Below are 22,111 nucleotides of genomic sequence, written 5' to 3'. Positions count from 1 at the left end.
AACAAGTAGTTATTAAGTATGAATGTATGAAATGTAATTATGAAATAAAAGTCCCCTGAAAAAATTAAGTAAAAACGATTTATTTGTTTAACTATATTGACCCATTTATTTTTGTTTTTATATATTCATATTTATTGACTCATTAAATTATTAGGCTTGTACCGTTAATGTTCTGTGCATTGTCAGACACAGGCAGCAACTTTCTTAAACCACTTGCGAGACTGACAAGTCCACAGTGGCGTGTATGTCCGAGCCTGTCTCCACCGCCTCCACCTGCAGGTTGTCAGCTGTGTGGTTCGGAATGAAAGGGAGAAAGCGGGACGCCGAGTAATACGGTGGATATCGCTCATATACTTTCTTTTTTTGACGGCGCCTTAACTGCAAAGTACTGCGGGAAACCCTGCTCCAACTCTCAACTAGCGTTTTCTGTCTCTGTCTCTCTCTCCGCCAGGAGTCCCGCCCCCACACAAAGACCATGCGACTGACAAGAGGGTTCACTCCTCGTTACGCTAAGGAACCGCGAGTGGTCCTCCAGTCTCTTTGGTAGAGAGAGACGAGGAAAACAAACAAGCATGCAAATGGAAAATTATCGCGGCCGGAAAAATTATCGACCTCATTTTTTTTGTCGTGCGATTAATTGATTTATTGACTATCGTGACAGGCCTAATTCCATATATCTGTTCCCTTTCTGTGATTGTATGTAAAAGGACAAATCGTTAAAGTTGTCTTCATGATTTTACACATCTAACTTCTGCTCATCCAGTTTCCTTGATCTTAAAATAAAAACACTGTCATCAGTCTGACTGATCAATTATAGTTTAATATTCACACAATTTCCAACACCACAGAAATAATACAAAACCATCATTAAAATACACTCCTATAGTTAAAGCTAATACGTTATCAATGACGGCTGTCTGTAACAGACCACCGTTCACTTATCTTTTTCATTTATCTGTAAGCAAAATTTACATTCTCTTCATCTCCATGAAAGACAGGATGAATAGTCAGTGAGTTATTTTTATACATTTTGGGGCATGGCATTGTTGCTTAAATGAAGTCTAAACTTTATGACCATGCCAGAGCAGTGCATTATAATATACAGTAAAAGCCATTTTACTAAGAAGAAATATTAACAAACTAAAATTTTGTAAATAAAGCTATAAATCTCCAAATGTCCTGAAGACTCTGAGCCCATCATGGCACACAGTTTGAGATGGGGGATTGACCTTTCATCACAAGATGTCATACCAAGCCTATATCTCACTGATCACTACCGTTGACAAATATTTTATAATCCTTACTGTTAACCTGATTTTGCCTTATTTGCAACTAGGGCTGCAACGATTCTTCGAATAACTCGAATAATTCGATTACAAAAAATCCTCGAAGCAAAATTTTTTGCCTCGAAGCTTCGTTAAATCAATGTAATTAAGGTTGTACGGCTCACTGTGTTTCCGCACGGAGGATTATTACTAACACACAAGAGGTTTGCGCTTCTGCGGACACAAGACTGACGGCCCAGATTACAAATGAAGGAAGACGAAAATAGCGAGGGTCTAAAAGGGAGAGACAGGCTAGAGAAAACGACAGAAAGTTTGGGATCATTTTAAGCTGCAAACATGCTGCTACATCACCTCTGTAACAAACCTCCAGTGTACTCATCCATTCCACGGAGCCAACCCGACACAAGGTAGCTAACGTCTGCTGCTCTCGTTCACGCCTGTTTAGCTACAACTAGCCTGCAGCATGCTATTTTACTATAGCTATGTTTTTTACATCTTTACAACCAGCCTACAACATACTACTCTGCTAATTTAATAGCGATGTTTTACCAAAGACTAAAAGCAAGCTGTCGCCTTGTTTGTAAAGTGTAACTTTTTATTAGTTTGCTTGTCATCTTTTGAAATGGCGTAGCTGGAGAGAAAAACCGGCTCCTCCCCAGCATGGCTACTTAATATGCACGTGAATGACGTCATCTTGCATTCTTTATTCTTTCTCCTCACCATAGATATAGCTATGCTCCTCACTGTGTATTAGCCTTCTGAAAATGTGTCCCCCAGAACAGTGTAGTTGAGTAGCCCTGCTGTAAACCCTCTGGTCAGTGAACAGCTCTTTTGCATATCCAGTGCAAAGAGCCAGAGGCAATAAGGGGAATTGGCCCACCAAAAATGTACTATTGTAATGTATTTCTTTTTAAGGGTCTTGGAATTTGGCAATACAAATTTTTGCTTTTTCTAAAAAAGGAAACCAGTCTTTTGTATATATACAAGCGACGGGTTTCCTTTTTTTTAGTAAACAGCAATAATAAATATTTACTATTGCTGTTTACTAAGTATTTCTTACTAAGTATTTCTTATCCGATTACTCGATTAATCGATGGAATAATCGGTAGAATATTCGATTACTAAAATAATCGATAGCTGCAGCCCTATTTGCAACGTATTGTTATCTTAGACTTTTATATTTGCACTCTTCCCACTTTGTAGTTTTATATTTTCTTAATAAAATAAATAGACAAAAATTAAACATATGGTGGCAATACAACAAAAACAACAGATCCACCCCTTGACGTTGTTACAGATCCCGGTCGTCGTCCTGGTTTCGTGGTCCTCATCGTTAATATTCACTGCAACATAACCTTGGTTTTGAAAATTTCTAGGAACATGGCTCTTCGAAGCCTGGTAATTTCTTTTGTTTTCATGTCTGTTGTTGTGTTGGTTAGAAGAGTGCTTTTCCTGGATCACAATATACATCAGCAGTCCAAGGCAAGCAAGTTCACCCCATGTGTTTCTGATGTCTAAAACATAAGCGTTACTTCCATAGAGGTTTCTGAGATGCAACAGTTGCTGTTGGTTTTCTCCCACAGAAAACTCTCTGATCTGTCTCAGGAGGTTAGTAGTGATCCTGTAGGTATGATCTGGATCATAAGGTGTCCCCTGATGTTCAGAAGTGTCATAATGCTGTGTGATATACACTTGATCTATCTGCAAAGCTTGCTCTCTGACACGAATTATGATCCTGTCCCTGTTTCCTCCCATATCCTCTGTTGGGGGACGGTCAACATAAGGTGGAAGTTGCATGGAGGTTTCACGATTGAGATTGCCAATAGTGTAGTATCTGTATCTAATTCCTCGAGGCAGTGGGTCCAGCAGCCCCTCATAGTTGCCATAATGATGTGAGCCATAATCTCCACTGTTTGGGTCAAAGGTCAGCCTTGTGACATTGTTCTCATCAATGTCAACTGTGTTGGCAAACCAGTAGAGCAGCACAAGACTGTGTTTGGGCACAGATTGGCCATAGTCGACTTTCTTTAAATCATTGATTGAACTGAGCTTTTTCTGTACAGCCGACACAGAAGTCAGGGCGAAGAACAGAGCTACGCAGCAACTTGTTTTTCTTGCTGAAATCTTCCTCATCCTGTATAAATATTAAAAAGATATTTCTGGCATTATTCATCCATACTGTACATTCTCAATCCATACATGTATTTGTAACTAGAGTTGCTGATTATTTTCCTTTTTTGATAAATCTATTTTATATTGTTGAAGGTAGATGCGGTGAGTAGCCTTGAGCAGGTATTAATCACTCCGGTTGAGGCAAAGGTGATATGAAAAATGATGGGTTTTTATTATAAAAGACCCAATTAAGGCCCACAGGCAAAAAAAAATTATAATGGAAACAATTAACAAAATTAAGGAAAGTAACTAAAAAGCACTTTCAAGAAAAACAAATTAAACTTGACTTACAAGTCATAAGGGGCAAACAATCAGATAAACAATTGTATAAAAATGGACCTTAATTTAAGTCTCAGCAATGAGGATATACCACAGACGTAGGTCTTACTTCCTCAGTGCGTTCGCTTCAGCTCTCCCGAGACAAATACACGACGCCTCTCTAAATAGCCTGACGCCACCCCTCAAATTGGAACATACCACCAATCCAAAACACAGAGGTGGCTCAGGTGAGTAGGCCGTAATGGCTTAATACAGCAAAAATACATAAAGCTATAAAGCTAACCATTTGACAGCAGACTTACGTCCTCATAAATACGTCACAAGACTTCTAAACTCAATAAATAAATATACATAGTTAATAAATACATGGTCGCTTGATTATTATGACAAGTGTAGTTTGTGACAATCCGTACGGTCTTAAACAATAAACAATGTATAGAGGAATATAACTAGGCCTAGATAACAAATCACCGCAGTATTAGATGTTAAAAATGTGCACACAACTACGGGATTAATATGGAGAATACGATGAATGACAGATTATATAAAACCAGTATACAAACCGAACATAGACAGTCAAACAAACATCTACAAGCAACTTCTTCACTCCGTCTTTGAGATCAAAACAGGTAGCGCATCGCTACCGTGACGGCAGCTATGCGCCCCGTCACATATATTCTCTCTTATTTTGATGAATAGTTAATTTTAACTTCTAAAGTTTAGGATGACAATTAAAAGTCTGTCTTAAATCAATAAGCAGGTGAACATTGAAACAGGTTTTACTTGTTGTTATCGTTTCTGGTACTGAGCAGCAAGAGTTGGGGCAGTATCAGGAAAAAGTCCACAGTCCTCGTTTTGTGCAAAAATATATTCATAAGTTTATCTGAAGTTAGTATGCAGCTTCAGCAGCCTAAGTTAACCTATAATCTTCCAGAGTTGGTCTATTTAGCAAGAAATCCCCTTTTTGTGTTTGAATAGACAGCGTTTGCTAATTGTTTTGCTGTGGAGGAATAGTGACACAGAGAGGGGAGAACACTGACAAAACATGAGTTAAATGTTTCGCCTAATAATGTAGAATAGTGACACGGTAAACATTAAAAACAGAACTAGCAATCAGAAATTAATAGAGCTCACCTGTGTTAGTTTGCTTCCGTCAGGTATCTGATCTCTGTTCGTGTGCAGTAGGTGTCAATCTTTTTAAGTTACTGTTTCCCTGTAGATTAAACTGGCTAATCAAGTATTGCTGGGGGTTCAAATAAGTTACATTACTTCATTCCTCCTTATGTATGTGTGGCTACATTTTCTAAATTCAAATTTTCATTGTAGTGTTTCCATTGAAGGTCACGGTTTAATATTTACTCTCATCTTATGTGTACCAATACTGCCTTCTTAAATAGTAGTGTCCTACCCCAGTATATATCTGTGCATGGGTGTAACCATGGTAGACATTGGGGAAGTCCAAATGAGAGTCCTCCCTCAGAGTGCATTTCCCACCGGCTGTACAGTAGCAACACATTCAGCCAGTGCAGTGCCAGGTTCACAGCACGGCTGTCAAAATTAGATAACTTGAAGACAGGAAAGGGAAGAGACGGGGGGGACGAGATGCAGCAAAGCGCCGCTGGTCAAATTCAAACCTGGGCCGCTGCCAAGAACTCAGCCTACATGGGGAGCACACTCTACTGGGTGAACTAGAGCTCACCACTAGCTAGTTGCTTTTAGTCTGAGGCTGTGAGATGGCCACGCCCCTTCATTTGAATAACAAGTAGTTATTAAGTATGAATGTATGAAATGTAATTATGAAATAAAAGTCCCCTGAAAAAATTAAGTAAAAACGATTTATTTGTTTAACTATATTGACCCATTTATTTTTGTTTTTATATATTCATATTTATTGACTCACTAAATTATTTCAGGATGTGTCATGGCCTTATTTGTTCATTCAATCATGTATTTATTATTAAATAAAATGGCATTCCATATAGACCTGTCACGATAACAAATTTTGCTGGACAATAAATTGTCCCAGAAATTATTGCGATAAACGATAATATTGTCGTTGAGAGACCATTTGCATCTAATATAATGATAATGCCATAATAATAATGCAGGTACACCTTTTCAAAGATCAATACACTTTTATTTCTAAAGAATATTTAACACTGGAACTGGAAGACAATATCCACAATATGTCTTTGAGCTCCTTTTAGTATGTCGTCTTTCACGCCGATGTACAGTTGTGGAATTGCCGTTTGTGACACGTATGTTCTCAGACTACAGACTCTGTACTACATTTTACCATTATGGAACAATAAATATTATTAAATTTAAATAATATATAATTAATAAATTAAATCTATCTATATGGCTATCTGCCACATGGCGAGTAAATGTTTGTACGAAAATAGTTACTGTTTTTCAGTCTTCATTTTGCGAAGGGTGCGGCTTCTGCTCCTCTGCGGGTCGGAGCTTCGTGGGGTCGAACGACACACACACACACACACACACACACACACACACACACACACACACACACACACACACACACACACACACACACACACACACACACCGGCACACACTGGCACACACCGACACACACAAACACTGGTGCAACTCTGATATACTTTCCACACTCCGTGTCCGCGGACAGTGTAGGCTTGTACCGTTAATGTTCTGTGCATTGTCGGACACAGGGGCAGCAACTTTCTTAAACCCACTTGCAGAACAACAAGTCCACAGTGGCGTGTATGTCCGAACCTGTCTCCACCGCCTCCACCTGCCGGTTGTCAGCTGTGTGGGTTGAATGAGAAAGGGAAAGCGGACGCCCGATGTAATCGGTGGATATAGCTCATATACTTTCTTTTGGGCGCCCCTTAACTGCAAAGTACTGCGGGAAACCCTGCTCCAACTCTCAACTAGCGTTTTCTGTCTCTGTCTCTCTCCGCCGGGAGTCCGCTACCACAAAAAGACCATGCGACTGACAAGAGGGTTCACTCCTACGTTCGCTAAGGAACCGCTGAGTGGTCCTCCAGTCTCTTTGGTAGAGAGACGAGGAAAACAAAACACGCATGCAAATGGAAAATTATCGCGCCGGAAAAAATACCAATCGCCTCATTTTTTTGTCGATGCGATTAATTGATTTATTATTTATCGCGTGACAGGCCTCATTCCATATATCTGTTCCCTTTCTGTGATTGTATGTAAAAGGACAAATCGTTAAAGTTGTCTTCATGATTTTACACATCTAACTTCTGCTCATCCAGTTTCCTTGATCTTAAAATAAAAACACTGTCATCAGTCTGACTGATCAATTATAGTTTAATATTCACACAATTTCCAACACCACAGAAATAATACAAAACCATCATTAAAATACACTCCTATTGTTAAAGCTAATACGTTATCCATGACGGCTGTCTGTAACAGACCACCGTTCACTTATCTTTTTCATTTATCTGTAAGCGAAATTTACATTCTCTTCATCTCCATGAAAGACAGGATGAATAGTCAGTGAGTTATTTTTATACATTTTGGGGCATGGCATTGTTGCTTAAATGAAGTCTAAACTTTATGACCATGCCAGAGCAGTGCATTATAATATACAGTAAAAGCCATTTTACTAAGAAGAAATATTAACAAACTAAAATTTTGTAAATAAAGCTATAAATCTCCAAATGTCCTGAAGACTCTGAGCCCATCATGGCACACAGTTTGAGATGGGGGATTGACCTTTCATCACAAGATGTCATACCAAGCCTATATCTCACTGATCACTACCGTTGACAAATATTTTATAATCCTTACTGTTAACCTGATTTTGCCTTATTTGCAACGTATTGTTATCTTAGACTTTTATATTTGCACTCTTCCCACTTTGTAGTTTTATATTTTCTTAATAAAATAAATAGACAAAAATTAAACATATGGTGGCAATACAACAAAAACAACAGATCCACCCCTTGACGTTGTTACAGATCCCGGTCGTCCTCCTGGTTTCGTGGTCCTCATCGTTAATATTCACTGCAACATAACCTTGGTTTTGAAAATTTCTAGGAACATGGCTCTTCGAAGCTTGGTAATTTCTTTTGTTTTCATGTCTGTTGTTGTGTTTGTTAGAAGAGTGCTTTTCCTGGATCACAATACACATCAGCAGTCCAAGGCAAGCAAGTTCACCCCATGTGTTTCTGATGTCTAAAACCTAAGCGTTACTTCCATAGAGGTTTCTGAGATGCAACAGTTGCTGTTGGTTTTCTCCCACAGAAAACTCTCTGATCTGTCTCAGGAGGTTAGTAGTGATCCTGTAGGTATGATCTGGATCATAAGGTGTCCCCTGATGTTCAGAAGTGTCATAATGCTGTGTGATATACACTTGATCTATCTGCAAAGCTTGCCCTACTATGTTCTGCTCTCTGACACGAATTATGATCCTGTCCCTGTTTCCTCCCATATCCTCTGTTGGGGGACGGACAACATAACGTGGGAGTGGCATGGATGTTTCTTGATTGAGATTTCCAATAGTGTAGTATCTGTATCTAATTCCCAGAGGCAGTGGGTCCAGCAGCCCCTCATAGTTGCCATAATGATGTGAGCCATAATCTCCATTGTTTGGGTCAAAGGTCAGCAATATGACATTGTTATTGTCTATTTCAACTGTGTTGGCAAACCAGTAGAGCAGCACAAGGCTGTGTTTGGGCACAGACTGGCCGTAGTTGATTTTCTTCAAAGCATTGATTGAACGGAGCCTTTGTACAGCCGACACAGAAGTCACAGCAAAGAACAGAGCTACGCAGCAACTCGTGACTCTTCCTGACATCTTCATCATCCTGTATATTTAAAAAGTAATTTTCCCCATTAGTCATCCATGCTGTACATTCTCAATCCATATATATATCTGTAGAGATTAATTATTTTCATGATTGATGATTTGATGAATGGCTCATTCTAACATCTAACAGATGTAACCGGGTGACAATTAAAGTTCTGTCTTAAAACAGTAGTCAGGTGGCCATATGAACATTGAAACATGTTTAGACTGTCTTTTCGTTCCTCCTGCTCATACTGAGCTGTAAGGGTTAGGCCAGTATAAATAAGTAAAAAATCTGCAGTCCTCATTCTATGAAAAAATATATTTGTGTGTTTATCTGAAGTTAATGTGAGGCTTCAGCAGCCTGAGTTAATCAAATGAAGTGAGTATCTATTAAAGTTAGTCTTTTTAGTAGGAAATTCCCTCTTTGTGTTTCAATAGACAGTGTTTCCTTGTTGAGCTATGGTAAAGGGATAGTAACAAAGAGAGGAGAAAATACTCACAAAGAAGACTTGGGTTAAAGGATTCACCAATTGGTGGAAAACAACCACTAAACAAAACTACAATCAGAAAATTAAGAGAACTCACTTGCGTTAGTCTGCTGCCGTCAAGTATCTGATCTCTGTGTTTGTGTGAGAGTAGGTGGAACTCCTTTTAGGTTACCGTTTCCCTGTAAATGAAACTGACAAAAGAACAGTTGCTGGTGTTTACAGAAAGTTGCATAATACAGCTGTTTAGATCAAACAGTCTACTGTATTGAAGAAAAGAAAAGTAGTACTTCCTTCTTTCCTGTTTGGGTTTACCAGTCATGTGCTTGTAGAAATGCAAAAAGCTGATTATTTTTATGTACAGTTGTCAGAGGAATGAGTCTGTAAAGAGAGCAGTCATCCTGTGAGTAATGGCAGTGAGTGTGTCCAATGAGGTTATACAAATTTCTGCCCCGATTTTTATCAAATTTGGTGGAAGGGTGTAGCATGGGCCGAGGAAGAACCCATTACATTTTGGAGCAGATCTTATTACTTTTAATTATTTTTCACTTTCATAATTAACATTGGATTAGGATCTGCTGATAACACCGGATATCAATAGTATGCTGAACTCTATCTGTGCCTCTCCTGTGATAGTCTGCAGAATGAGGAATAGTTAAGTTGTGTAAATATGATGTTATTAGCTCTGTTCAGCTGCTGCAACTCTACCAGCAACCAGCAGGAGATGCTGTCACACAGGTAGTTGGTCTCGCACACCTGGAAGGTATCAAACATGGAGCTTGTGAAAGGTTTAATGTATGTCAGTGCTGCATCCAATGTCCATTATAGTTTACATTTAGAATCATACCAAACAGCAGATCAGCTGTTTGTGTGCATACAGCATGGTTTAGTGCAGAAGCTGTTTGTTTTTTGTCTAGTAGTTTCTTTTGATATCCTGGATGAAGACTGTGGTATTCCCTATGGGGAAGGCAGAAAGAGAGAGTCAAACACACAGAGGAAACATTTAGTTTTTCTGTGGTCACCACCCACACCTTTCACATGGGCAGCAGAATCAGTAAGTAACACAAGGAATTTGAAATAAACAGTAAATACAGAAACAAATATGTACATATATCTGTTTAACATTAAGGAAAAAAAGCCTGTATTGATTAGTACAGGATGTGGAAAAATGGGTCCTGGAGGCGTACAGGTCCAGATTGCAGCCAATCACCTTCTCAGTAGAGCGGATGATGCGCTGCATTCTGCCCTTGTCCTTGATTGTGGCAGCCGTACCAGATGGTCATGGAGCAGGCGAGGATGGACTCGATGATGGCAGTGTAGAAGTGCACCGTCATTGTCTTTGGCAGGTTGAACTTGTTCAGCTGCCGCAGGAAGTAAATCCGCTGTTGTGCTTTTTTGATGATGAGGGAGCTGATGTTCAGCTCCCACTTGAGGTCCTGGGAGATGATGGAGCCCAGCTTAGCGGAAGGACTCCACAGTGTTGAATGTGGAGTCACCCAGGGTGATGGAGGACGGGTGGGGCTGCGTCATTGTCTCCTCCACTGTCTTCAGAGTGTTTAGCTCCAGGTTGTTCTGACTGCACCAGGTCACCAGGTGGTCAATCTCCAGTCTGTAGGCGTGGTGTCGTCCGCGAACTTCAGGAGCTTGACGGACTGGTGACTGGAGGTACAGCTGTTGGTGTACAGGGAGAAGAGCATAGAGGAAAGGACGCAACCTTGAGGGGAACCGGTGCTGATGGTCAGAGAGTCAGAGACGTGTTTCTCCAGCTTCATGTACGGCTTCCTGTCAGACAGGAAGTCTGTGATCCACCTGCCAGTGGAGTCAGGCACCTGCAGCTGGGAGAGCTTGTCCTGCAGCAGAGCCGGAAGGATAGTAATGAAGCACACAAGAGCATCATACAAATGATGATGTATTATGATACTCTTATTGCTGTTCTTTTTTTTTTTTTTTTTTTATAAATCGTAGTCGTAGATTTATTTTGAGAAAATAATTCAAATATTTCACGGCATGCTAATTTAGCAAACTTGTGGGGCACAAGATATCTCCGTGTTCCCTTTTGATACCATTATATTATACTCACAAATGTTTATACATAGCATATACTTTTTTGGGGCCTTTTTAGGCCTTTATTTTCACAGGACAGCTATGAAAGGGGAGAGAGGCCACCGTAGTATACACTTTTTTTCTGTAGAGGAGAAATACCAGCCAGTGATGCAATTATTATGATGCACACAGTGAGTCATGCTACTTCTATCCATCATGTTTCTGTGTTATGAAAGACCTTGGACAGCTGCGAGGGGGTCAGCCAGGCAGCTCTATGCTCCGCGTGCCAATACATGACACCATCTTGGCTTAGCGCGGCCCAGAAACATCAGCCGCTGCCATTGGCTTTCTGTCACAACATCCCTCATCTCCTTAAAATTAAGAATTATTTTATCTAGGATTGCCATGTTCCCAGCAGGGCAACAACTATGTAATAAAAGAGCATGCCAAGTTATGTCGGATCAAACAAATGATGGCTGGCTCATTCAGTGTTCACTCATGCAGGAGTCAGCATCTTTTAAGAAGAAACTTTGAAGGGGAGGGGATGGAAATCTGTTTTTATCTTACAAAAGATCTTTTTTAACCTATTAATAACATCTGTAAGTCATGTGTCAGCTTACATAGCTTTAGAGTTGTCACAGACTGAGCTACAATAAAATATGCAGGGAACTGGGGTATGTTTTGTGTCAGTGGTAACAGGGCCAACACAGATTTACACTCTGAACTCGGGGGAGCTCAGAAAACGGTTACTTAAATGTTTGGTGTAAAAGAGAGTAAGACAAACTTGAGTTATTGATGATCATGAAAGATGGAGACGGAGTTTGGCTCCGGAGGGGCGGTGATGTGGGAAAGATGGAAGAGGAAAAGTTTGTATTCAGAGCTCAGAGTTGGCAAATTTGCTCAAAGCAGTTTAACACATTCATTTCTCTTTTTAAACAACAGAGCAACTATACCATGACACTCTGCCACAATCACAGATAAGGCTACTGTATTAAATGTATTAAATTTGGGTGTTTTGCATGGCAAAGAACATGTTGCATTTGTTTTCCTTTGTTTATGTGATGTAGAATGTATTTAATTTTGTCGCTCAGTTCACTACACTGGCTTGGTTTATCTATCTAAATATACTGTACATGGTATGAGTAACGCAGTGCTTGTGTAATATTCTCCTGTGGTCACACCTGCATCAGCCACAGGGCAGCTTTTTAAAGAACACAGGAAGAAAGGACCAATTTCTTCAAGTACATGAAAATGGTGCTGAGGTGATTTAAAAAAAAAAAAAAATAAAATAATAAAACTAACGGCGCCAAGCAAACTCACTCCACTAGCTTCTAAACCCACTAGTAACTCCTGTCAGTTTTATCCACATTCTTGTATCTTTAGTTTAAACACTGGGTTTTTTATTAGGGCGATAAAGTGGAGTTTCACAAAGAGGGGTATGAAAAGAGAAAAGGCAAAGACCGAACAGTTTTATGACTGGGTCTGTAGTATGGGGAAAGTATAACATTTCCCACATTGTAAAACTAAGTATACCCAGGGTTTATTTGAACTCCTCATTTAGTAAGGTGTGTGTGTGTGTGTGTGTGTGTGTGTGTGTGTGTGTGTGTGTGTGTGTGTGTGTGTGTGTGTGTGTGTGTGTGTGTGTGTGTGTGTGTTTTTACTGAATGTTGGTCTAGTGTAGAATTTGAAAACCCATAACTATGCTTCAGATTGGTTAGATGGACATGGTATACATTCTGCACTGGGTGTAGCAGGCATTCAGCAATACGGTGCCGGCATGTGCTCGGAGAAAGGTTTATCTTGGCAGCAAAGTGTGTGTAAAGAAATGAAACCAATCCATCTTTCCAGCCTGTTATGCCTGCTTTTTCAGAAACATGACTCTTCATCTCGAGGAATGCAGGTGCTGCCCTGTGTGTGCATGTGTGCCTGCTTATGTGGCTGTAAGGTTGCACTCAACCCCCTGCACTGGTGTATAATTACACATCCTGTGAGGTTGGAGACAGCTGTTTCCTCTCCTCTTTAATCACACAAATCTATACTCCATAAGAATAGTAATCTGCCAAAGTAATTGGTTTGTTCCCAGGTTCTAAAAAAACAAGTGAATGCTGCATTTCTGACTATTTAACAGAAAATCTCCAAATGTTGAGACACTCGAGTTTTATTATCATGTAACTGTCATTCTTCTCTGTGTTTCCCTCTAAAACATTATGAAAACTGACTTTATTTGCTGCTCTGTTTTTAAAAGATTACAAATGACTGCATCCTCAAATGCTGCTGTGTTGGTTCTCTACTTAATAATATATTTATAGTGATGATAATGATTTTTACATCATACTAGTAATGCTTTTTTTTGTTTGGAAATCTGTGAGGATGTTATTGCAGAGTTATTTACAATTGCCAACACATGTCAGTTTAGTTGAGAACGAACAAATGTCGCCATATCCTCTGCTCATTCTGTAGCACACAAGAATGCGTGAATTAGATGGCTGTGAAAACTGCAACCCTGATTCATAGATGACAGATATCCTAACGGTGTTACCAACAGATGTAATAACAAAGGGAATCCCAGTGTGATGTGTCTCAGGTCTCGGTGAGAGGAATGAATGTGATGTGATGAATGCAGAGCCTGAGGAGTAGATGAGAGGTTCAGGTCAGATAATTAGGGTTGTAAATTATCTGGGACTTGAGGAGAGGGACATTCAGCTGGCCCAAAGGCTTCAGCCAACCTCAGTGCCTTTCATCAAATAACCCAGCTTCTCTATGTTAAGCTTAACACCCCCCCTCCCCCCTTATACAATGTTTAAATTCTGCTACTTTTTCCATAATAAAAGTTTACCTTTGTATTTATACACATTGCAAGTTATTTTCTTTATTTGTTGGAGGTGGGGTCATTTGAAGGAAGTGGGTGTAGCCTTTTGTGCTGAGTCACATGACAGGCATGAGTGGGAGGGGCAGGCCGGGAGCTTGCAGAGCACAGCAGAGTTTGGCCTCTCACTGGAGCGCTGCACTTTGGCAGGGGACATCTCTTACACACACAGACACAGTTCACACACGGTGAGTGTTTTGCATACTGGGAGTGTGCGCGGTGTGTATGAGTGTGATGTGTGCGTTTGTAAGAAAGCAGATGGAAGTAGAGGGAGTACATTTTCCTTTGTGTTCGGTTTTTTTTTTTTTGCATCTTCCCCCTCTTTCCTGTAAGAGGAGATTTGATCATCTCTTTTCACATACTATACTTGATACATATCTCTGCATACCTTCCATACTTGACTCGTGAAACCAGCTGTTTAGGTGTCTAAGTGTTATTGTTTTTAGCAGTTCAGTGTCAGGCGTAATATGCAAGACGAATGTATATATGTTGGCTGCAAAGAAAAATGGCTTTTGAGTACAGGTATACAGTTTTTCGTGTGTGTGTGTGCTATTGTTGAGGTTTTGCATTCTCTATTTTATCCCCTAATTGTTATGTGTGTTTCTGTGGCAAGCTGTGTAATCGATCTGTCTTTGCATAATAGACACGCGTGTGTGTGTGTGTGTGTGTGTGTGTGTATGTGTGTGTGTTTTAGAATATATATATATATATATATATATATATATATATATATATATATATATATATATATATATATATATATATATATAATTTTTTTTATGCATTGGTCCAATAAGCAGACTGACCCAATGTCAACAACAGATGATGATTTCCGTCTAGCTACCATTGTGTGTGTGTGTATATTTTTTATTTTATTTTTTTACTATTTGTAAATCAGCGACTCAGCTAAAGTGAAGACTAAGCAAAGGGGACTACAGCTGGAAATAAGGCCAATGCTGCTCCTTTTTACTGAACAGTTAATTAAAGGGCACTGTTCACGACCTTATAAACTAATAACAATGTCCGCGGTCTGGCTGTTTTTCACGGTGAAAAAATGAGACCCATGAGAGCACTATGCAATACTTGCAAGGTCGAAGTAATGAGAGGAGGATGCGGTGTCAAATCCTTTAACGCCGCCAATTTGATCACTCGTATGACGAACCACCATCCAGAAGTTCCCAAACAACATAGGCAGCAAGCTTCTAGCAGCAGCCTAAACGCAAACAACGGCAGCTGAAGCCCACACGGTAGCGAGTGTGCGTTGGAGAGAGAGTTTATCGGTCAGTGAATAAATGCTACTACTCCTCAAGACCCAAGCCAAGTTCCAGTGTCTGACATGCTAGCTGCTAGTTAAAAAAAGTGGAGAGTTTAGGTTTAGCCACAGAGCTAGCGACAACTTCAGCTCAGGCTCACTGACTTAAGGTGGGCTGACTTTAAGGTGGACCAGCTATTCTCATTTTAGTGACAGGCCGCTCTTTCAAGTTTTGCTTTAGTGATCTCTCCCTCACCAACCCAGGGAAAACTTTAAATAGGACATTTAGTTTTATTTTCCTTTTTAGTTATTGATTTATGATCCAAACTTTTTCACAGATGTGAGTTAAACTAGACTTTAAGTTGTACTACAAAAGTCGTATAGGAGAGACTTGGTGTTGTCTTTATTTACACGCACACGGAGGGATGTTCTATCATGTTTCTGCCCCTACTGTGTTTAAATCCACTTCTCTGCTTCTCCATTTTTCCTCCCTTCTGACATTGTCAACACACTGGACGTGTTCTGCTGTTTCTGACAGTGATCCATTACCAGATCACGTAGCGAGCACTCGGAAGTGTGTGTTTGTGCAGCAAAGTTAAAGGTTAGCGCCACATGTTGTCATTAGGCTCAGCAGAGTGCGTAAGGGAATCATTTTAGTTTCTTTGGAATGTACAGTGAAGGAATCATCTTTTGCCCTATCCATCTCAAGTTTCTTTCAAGTTTATTTTTGCTTTTCTGCTTCTTTAATTATTCTTTCTGTCTGTGTGTAAGCGAGAAAGTGATTGTGTGATCTTTTGGCTAACTGGTGATGTGACAGCAGTTGTAACAAAGCAGAACCTCTGCATTGTATCATTTATGCTTTGTTGTCTAGGCCTGACCTGAGCGATACAAGGCTTTGCTCTTTGATAATATCAAACTGATGTAAAACAGCAGCCACCCTTCACCTTTTTAGAGAGTCACCCGCCTCTGTTTTGCCTCACAAGCATGCACACACACATTGACACACACACAGCTGATGAAAGGAGCACTGTTGTGGCCCCCTGTGCATTGCCAGGCAAGAATAGGCAATGGCCTTTCACCAGTGTTTGATGGGATGCTGAAAAGGTCATCGTTACCTTCTGCATATTGAATGTCTTTCTGTGTCTGTGTGTGATTGAGTCAGCCAATAAGTCAGTGCAGTACGATTATGTTTCTGTTGTGGAATTCATCATCACAACTTTGAAATGCAAAATATTTCATGAATGCAACCGGAGCTCTGTAATGTAAAATTGATAAGGTTTTGTAGCTCGACGTGCTGTACATTCTTAGAATAGCACGTTTTGTAGTGTGTGGATGTGCATGCATGTGCATTTTGTGTTCATTATAAGAAAGTGTTGTAAAATGTAGTGTTTTAGTTGACTCTGTACTCTGTAAACCTAGGATTTTTTTTTTTTTTTCATTCACACATGTATGGTGTCCAGTGCCAGGAAACAGAATCTTCACTTCCCAAATAGATCAGATATAAATCAGGACAGACTACAATGTAGTAACACAAAAGGTGTAGGACTTAATCTTTAAGTGGAGTGGGTACAGTAATGTACACAATGTCAAAAATTATGTTTTGGAATTTTAAAATAGAGCATGTCCTCTAAAAGACAACAGGGATTTTAAAGGTTAAGTGCTGATATGAGTGATGAGGAAGCCTTAATAATTGACTCATTTAACCTCCATTCAATGCAGTCAAATGGTAGAAAATAAGAACTGAATGAAAAGGAAATCGCACTTAGTCAACTGTTCTACATGACCTAGCAAATTATTATAGTCCGTAGTAGTTGGGTCTTCTGAAGGTATTGTCTGCTACTCTTGAGCTTTGTATGTGGGTCAGTCACAGTCCATAAATACTGCCCCTGTACACACACACACACACACAGACACACAGACACACAGACACACACACACACACAGACACAGACACAAAGATTGTGGAGTGGGTCAAAGGGCCTAAGGATTCCAGAAACAGGATTGCTTCAAATGTTTGTTTCATGTATGTCTATATTGACATACAACTGCATGTGAAGATGTGTTATGAGTTTGACATCTTTTGACTGTCAAACTGATGTGAGGAAAGAGGTCAGATTCCTGAGCCCCATGGCCCTGTAGACCCTTGCTTGCTGTCAGCCAACCATTTCACTGATACACTTTGACCCGCACACTAAGATAAAGAACTACACTGGCTAGCTACCACAGAGGTAGCCTAATGACTTTAGCAACTCCTGTCAGTGAGCAGCTAGCAGATAATAGCTAGTTAACTTATTATTCAGCCTCTTTGCAAAGAGCCTCAATTGGCAACTTCCTGATTCAGTTAGCTTTTGTGTAAACACACCTAGGGGTTAATGTTTAGCAGGTGCTTTGGGCTAGAATATTGTTTTGTAAGGCTAAACAATTCAGTCAATTTCAGGAATGTAGTATTGCAGTGGAAGCTCTTTCCTTAAATGTTGATATTGAGTTAGAAATTAAATAATTGAGCCGTGGAGTGATGAGTTTGTCCATTACCTTAGTTGCTCCTGCTTTTCATAATATATGGATTAAACCTTGCAAAATGCACTTTGTTGCTGTAAAGGACCTTTTTCTGTTGAGCTGCTCGGTGTCAGGGGCAGTTAAAGAGCCTAGAAAGAAAACCGCTCTCTTTTACACCACTGCAGTGTGGGTAGGGCTGCTCGATTATGGAAAAAATAATAATCACGATTATTTTGGTCAATATTGAAATCCCGATTATTTGACACGATTACTCATTAACATTTGGATATAATGGATAGTGTCCAGGGTATAATCTGTTAGTGTCCTTTTATCTCACAGAAAGAGTCTTTGGATCAGAATAAAATCTGTTTTACTACTGTGAGTCGGTTCAGCTTTACAGATATCACACATAACGTTACACCGCTAATGAACAGTTCCACAGACCTAACACAATGTGCATCTCACATCACATGTTGACTCACTATGACCACTACTACTGTCATTACTAAACATTGTGCCAAAATATCACATCGTCAGTGGGCTTATTTGCTAGCTAACCTTAGGAAAAATCCAGCACATAGACGGTACCTTAGAGTAACGTTACGTGAAACAGGTGATTTAACGTCCCTGCTCATTTACATACAGTTTAACAATAAAACTAAATGCTGAGGGAACATTACTATGTTTTCTCATGTTGTTTTTGAGCAGTATGTCTATGCACCCCCACTAAGCTGGAAAAAGTTTTTTAAACAGTAAGTGAATACAATGTCTATAGACAGTATACTGCGCGGTCAAAGGCAGAGCTGTTCCCAGACAACTGAGTTGGTTTTGCCTTGTTTTGCTCACCAAACGCTGCTGCCATCTTTACTCGCGCTGAGTTTTTAAATTCCAGCGGATGATATGCACATGACTTGCCTCCCTGACTGGCTTCGGGAGGGGCGGAGGGGCGGATGTGCACGTGCGGATGTGCGCATGCGTGTGTGTTTCAGAACACAAGACAAAATAAGAGTGTTCTTGCAAAACGGAACATGGCAAAATAATCGTTTTTTCTCGATTATACTATTTTGGTGAGCCGAAATTGAAATCGAAATTCAATTAATTGCACAGCCCTAAGTGTGGTGTCTGAACGCATTCTTCTAGACAAACCTGTGGGCTTCTACTTTCATTACTGAAATTTAAGTATTTTAAGTAAAACTAGTTGCTGAAGCTACTTGCACTGACATGAATAAAAACTGGGCTGCGTAGACTGAAAGTACCAAGAATGTATTAAGACATTTTGTTGTGTAGCTATGGAGAGGTGACACCTAGTAATTATACAATCCTTTACAAACATGCATACAAAATATTGTTTATACACAAGACATAACCACACGTTATTACAGATATCCCGATCAGCTTTTTTGACCCTCCGATCTGATTTTTAAAGAAATATTGAATATCTGCCGATACCGGGTCCCGATCTGATACTTTGCTCAGGTAATAGAGCTGCACACCGTTTTTTGTTAACAAAATAACAAAGTAAACAAAGTCATTATAATATTTCTTAAGCTTAATACATTTAACTTAGTGGAGCAAATGAGTCTTTTCTCTCAATACCAAAAATGTTCTCTTTAGGATCCCAACCACAGTCTCAAGTTCCCTGCTGAAGAACAAAAACTAAACGGACTCCTTTTGGGAATAATAGTCAATCTTTGATAAAACTACATGTAGTAATAGGGTTGGGTACCGAAACCCAGTTCCACTATGGAACCGGTTCCTATGCAAACGGTAGTATTTGGACCGGATTAGAACGCAAATTTCGGTTCCGACTGAAATATTTTTCCTCTGTCGCTCCGGACAGCAACAGACTCTTTTATTTTTATTTTTTTCTTTCTCCCCTTTCTGCCGAGTGGCGCACGTGCCCGCTCGCGGTGTGAAGCGCGTGTCCGCGCTATTCTCGGACTGCTGATAGACGGCTTTTTGTACACGTAAAAGCATATTAACCATTCACTGCACGTGATCGCTAGTAAACATATTACAATTGCTCTGCTAGTCTATCATTCAGGACAAGACCGTGTAGCCTGGTGGTGGGGGAGGCAGGACAGCCTCCCCAAATTGTCTTTTCTTTCAAACTCCTGTCTGTGTGTGTACAGACGTCGTGGACACCATCTGAGAGAGTTTTCTCCTGTGCAGGACCTGCCATAAAGTCAGGAGAGGTGTAGTATCTTGCCAGAGAAGGCAAATATGGTAATTTTTCTGCAAAAGAACTGCTAAAGTTTGAAGCTGGTTGGCATACCAACTCAACATCATTTATTTTGTTGTTACTTGTTAATAGTGTAACTGTTATTTGTTAAATTATTGTAGTTATGTGTTAGGTGACTTAGGTTTACTTATTATATATTTAAGTACTTTAAAACGTTAATATATTCAATTTAAAGTGATGGTTCGGAGTAGTTTCACCCTAGGGTCCTTTGCACCATGACCTCGAGCCAAACACCCCCCCAGAAGCTTTTTTCACCTGGGTCGAACATTGGGAGAGTTAGCGTAGAGTAGCGTTATCAGCTGAATAGCTTAGCGCAGAGGCTAATGGATCCGGTGTCTCTTAACATTACCCAACTAATAATGTCCGAAATGATACCAAACGTCTACACTAGTACAAATAGGTTATGCACTCAGCGATAATTGTAAACGTTGTGTAGCGAAGTACACCAGAAGTTTATGAACACTTGCCTGCTCTCTTCTGCTCTCTGCTCTCTGCTGCTGCTGCTGTTACTACCGGGCAGTAAGAGTGCTTAGGGACATCTATAAATTACTACACCGAAAAGAGATGCAACAAAAATATTTATTAATTTAATGATTAAATAAGGTAATGTCTCCAAACTTACCTCAATTATTACTTGTCTCCTGCTAGTTATACTACAGCACTTACTTTAAAAATAAGTTAAACTAAAAATATTTTTGTTGCATCTCTTTCGTTGTAGTAATTTGTAAGACGTCCCTAAGCACTCGTCTCACAGCAGCAACAACAACAGCAGAGAGCAGAAGCCAGCAGGCAAGTGTTATTTACATAAACTTCTGGTGTACTTACAAACTTTCCAATCCATCGTTTTATGAGTGCATAACCTATATATACTAGTGTAGACCTTTGGTATCATTTTGGGCATTATTAGTGGGGTAATGTTAAGAGACACCTCGATCCATTAGCCTCTGCGCTAAGCTATTCAGCGGCTAACGCTACTCTACGCTAACGCTCCCAATGTTAGACCCAGGTGAAAAAAGCTTCTGGGGGGGTGTTTGGCTCGAGGTCATGGTGCAAAGGACCCTAGGGTGAAATTACTCCGAACCATCACTTTAAATCATTTTCAATTTTTAAAAAACTCCATAAAAAAGCCTTTCTTTTATGTAATTTTTCAGTTTTTCAAGAATCGGTTAGGAATCGGAATCGTTTTAATAGTACCGGTTCGGAATCGTAAAAATCCAAACGGTACCCAACCCTATGTAGTAATGGGTCTTGCACTTAATAGTCAATCTTTGATAAACTAAACTTTGTTACGCTTCTTGCGCTTAAGAGTCAATCTTTGATTTTCTTCTTGTGTTTACCGTCGTCTCCATGGAATAATGGCCTGAAAGCGTGGTTTCCTGGGGGAATCACAGAAAAAGTGTGGAGAATTGGTGTAATCCACTTCTGTTTTTAAAAAAAAAAAAAAAAAAGGTGACTGACTATTTTTTGTTGCCAAGGGCTGGCAAGCTAGGAGACACTCTCTGGACAGACACTGGTGAGTGGCCGTGCCCATCTTGGTTTGAAAGTGGTGGCATCCAGGCAGTTTGGCTGTGGTGCAGGGCGTGTGTGATTAGGGCAATCAGTACAAGCTGATGTAAATGATCGGAGTAAGGTAATCAGGGTAAATGCCCATCCCCGATCAGTAAAAAATGCGAAAATCGGCTCGGATACTGTGATCAGGACATCCCTACATGTTATGAATAGAAGGAAGCATACACATATTTTTCACAGACCAATGCACACCCAGTGCCAGGTGACACAATGAGCGAGTTGGACCCTGCAGGGGTCAAAGGGCACATTTCTCCAGAGAGCTGAATGATGAGGACTCTGGGAACTGGGCCTTGCTGCACAAACACACTGACTTTAATAACACAACAGACCATGTTTGCACTGCCACCACTCCAATTTCCCCATTTTATTAAGGGATTCACTGTCAGAGGGTGGGAAAAAGTGTTTGGGTGTATTTACATGAATGTTTATAAACCTCCCCTGGGCTTGCCCTAAACCAATGTGGTCTGAGTTATCTAGAGTAATTGATTCTGTGCTGGAGGGCTGTTGGAGTCCCAGTTGAAAGTAATTGAATGGCTACATGCACTTTAATCTTTTCTCAGTTATGCTTGTACCATTTCTTCCTCTTAGGGGAAATTAACCGTAAAAAAGCGAGC

The 22,111-nt window shown here is 40.1% G+C and overlaps 2 protein-coding genes across 9 annotated transcripts in view; one reads left to right on the top strand and one right to left on the bottom strand.

Moving 5' to 3' along the window:
- Window positions 1-22,111, top strand: part of LOC120574065 (septin-9-like) — a 91,201-nt gene that overhangs the window by 51,472 nt on the left and 17,618 nt on the right. Inside the window, exon 1 of one of the 6 annotated variants that reach the window (XM_039824107.1) lies at window positions 14,016-14,126. The exons of the other annotated variants lie outside the window; for them this stretch is intronic. The gene's annotated coding sequence lies outside the window, so the exon portion shown is untranslated. Of the gene's footprint in view, window positions 1-14,015; window positions 14,127-22,111 lie in introns of those variants that run through there. 6 annotated transcript variants of the gene reach the window in all.
- On the bottom strand, window positions 2,412-9,472 carry LOC120574067. Of its 3 annotated transcripts, none has more exons than XM_039824109.1 (4): window positions 9,320-9,472; window positions 9,130-9,223; window positions 8,116-8,560; window positions 2,412-2,987 (listed from the first exon to the last, which is right to left on the bottom strand). In XM_039824109.1, the coding sequence occupies exons 3-4, from the start codon at window positions 8,557-8,559 to the stop codon at window positions 2,502-2,504; spliced, it is 930 nt and encodes a 309-aa protein (XP_039680043.1). In that variant the 5' UTR covers window position 8,560; window positions 9,130-9,223; window positions 9,320-9,472; the 3' UTR covers window positions 2,412-2,501. The 3 variants fall into 3 exon arrangements, with proteins under 3 accessions (XP_039680043.1, XP_039680044.1, XP_039680045.1); XM_039824110.1 differs by having other exon boundaries at window positions 9,345-9,472; XM_039824111.1 differs by lacking the exon at window positions 9,320-9,472 and having other exon boundaries at window positions 9,045-9,134.

The sequence above is a fragment of the Perca fluviatilis genome, chromosome 15 (genome assembly GCF_010015445.1).
Source record: "Perca fluviatilis chromosome 15, GENO_Pfluv_1.0, whole genome shotgun sequence".
NCBI lineage: Eukaryota > Metazoa > Chordata > Actinopteri > Perciformes > Percidae > Perca > Perca fluviatilis.
This window is presented reverse-complemented; position numbering and strand designations above follow the sequence as displayed.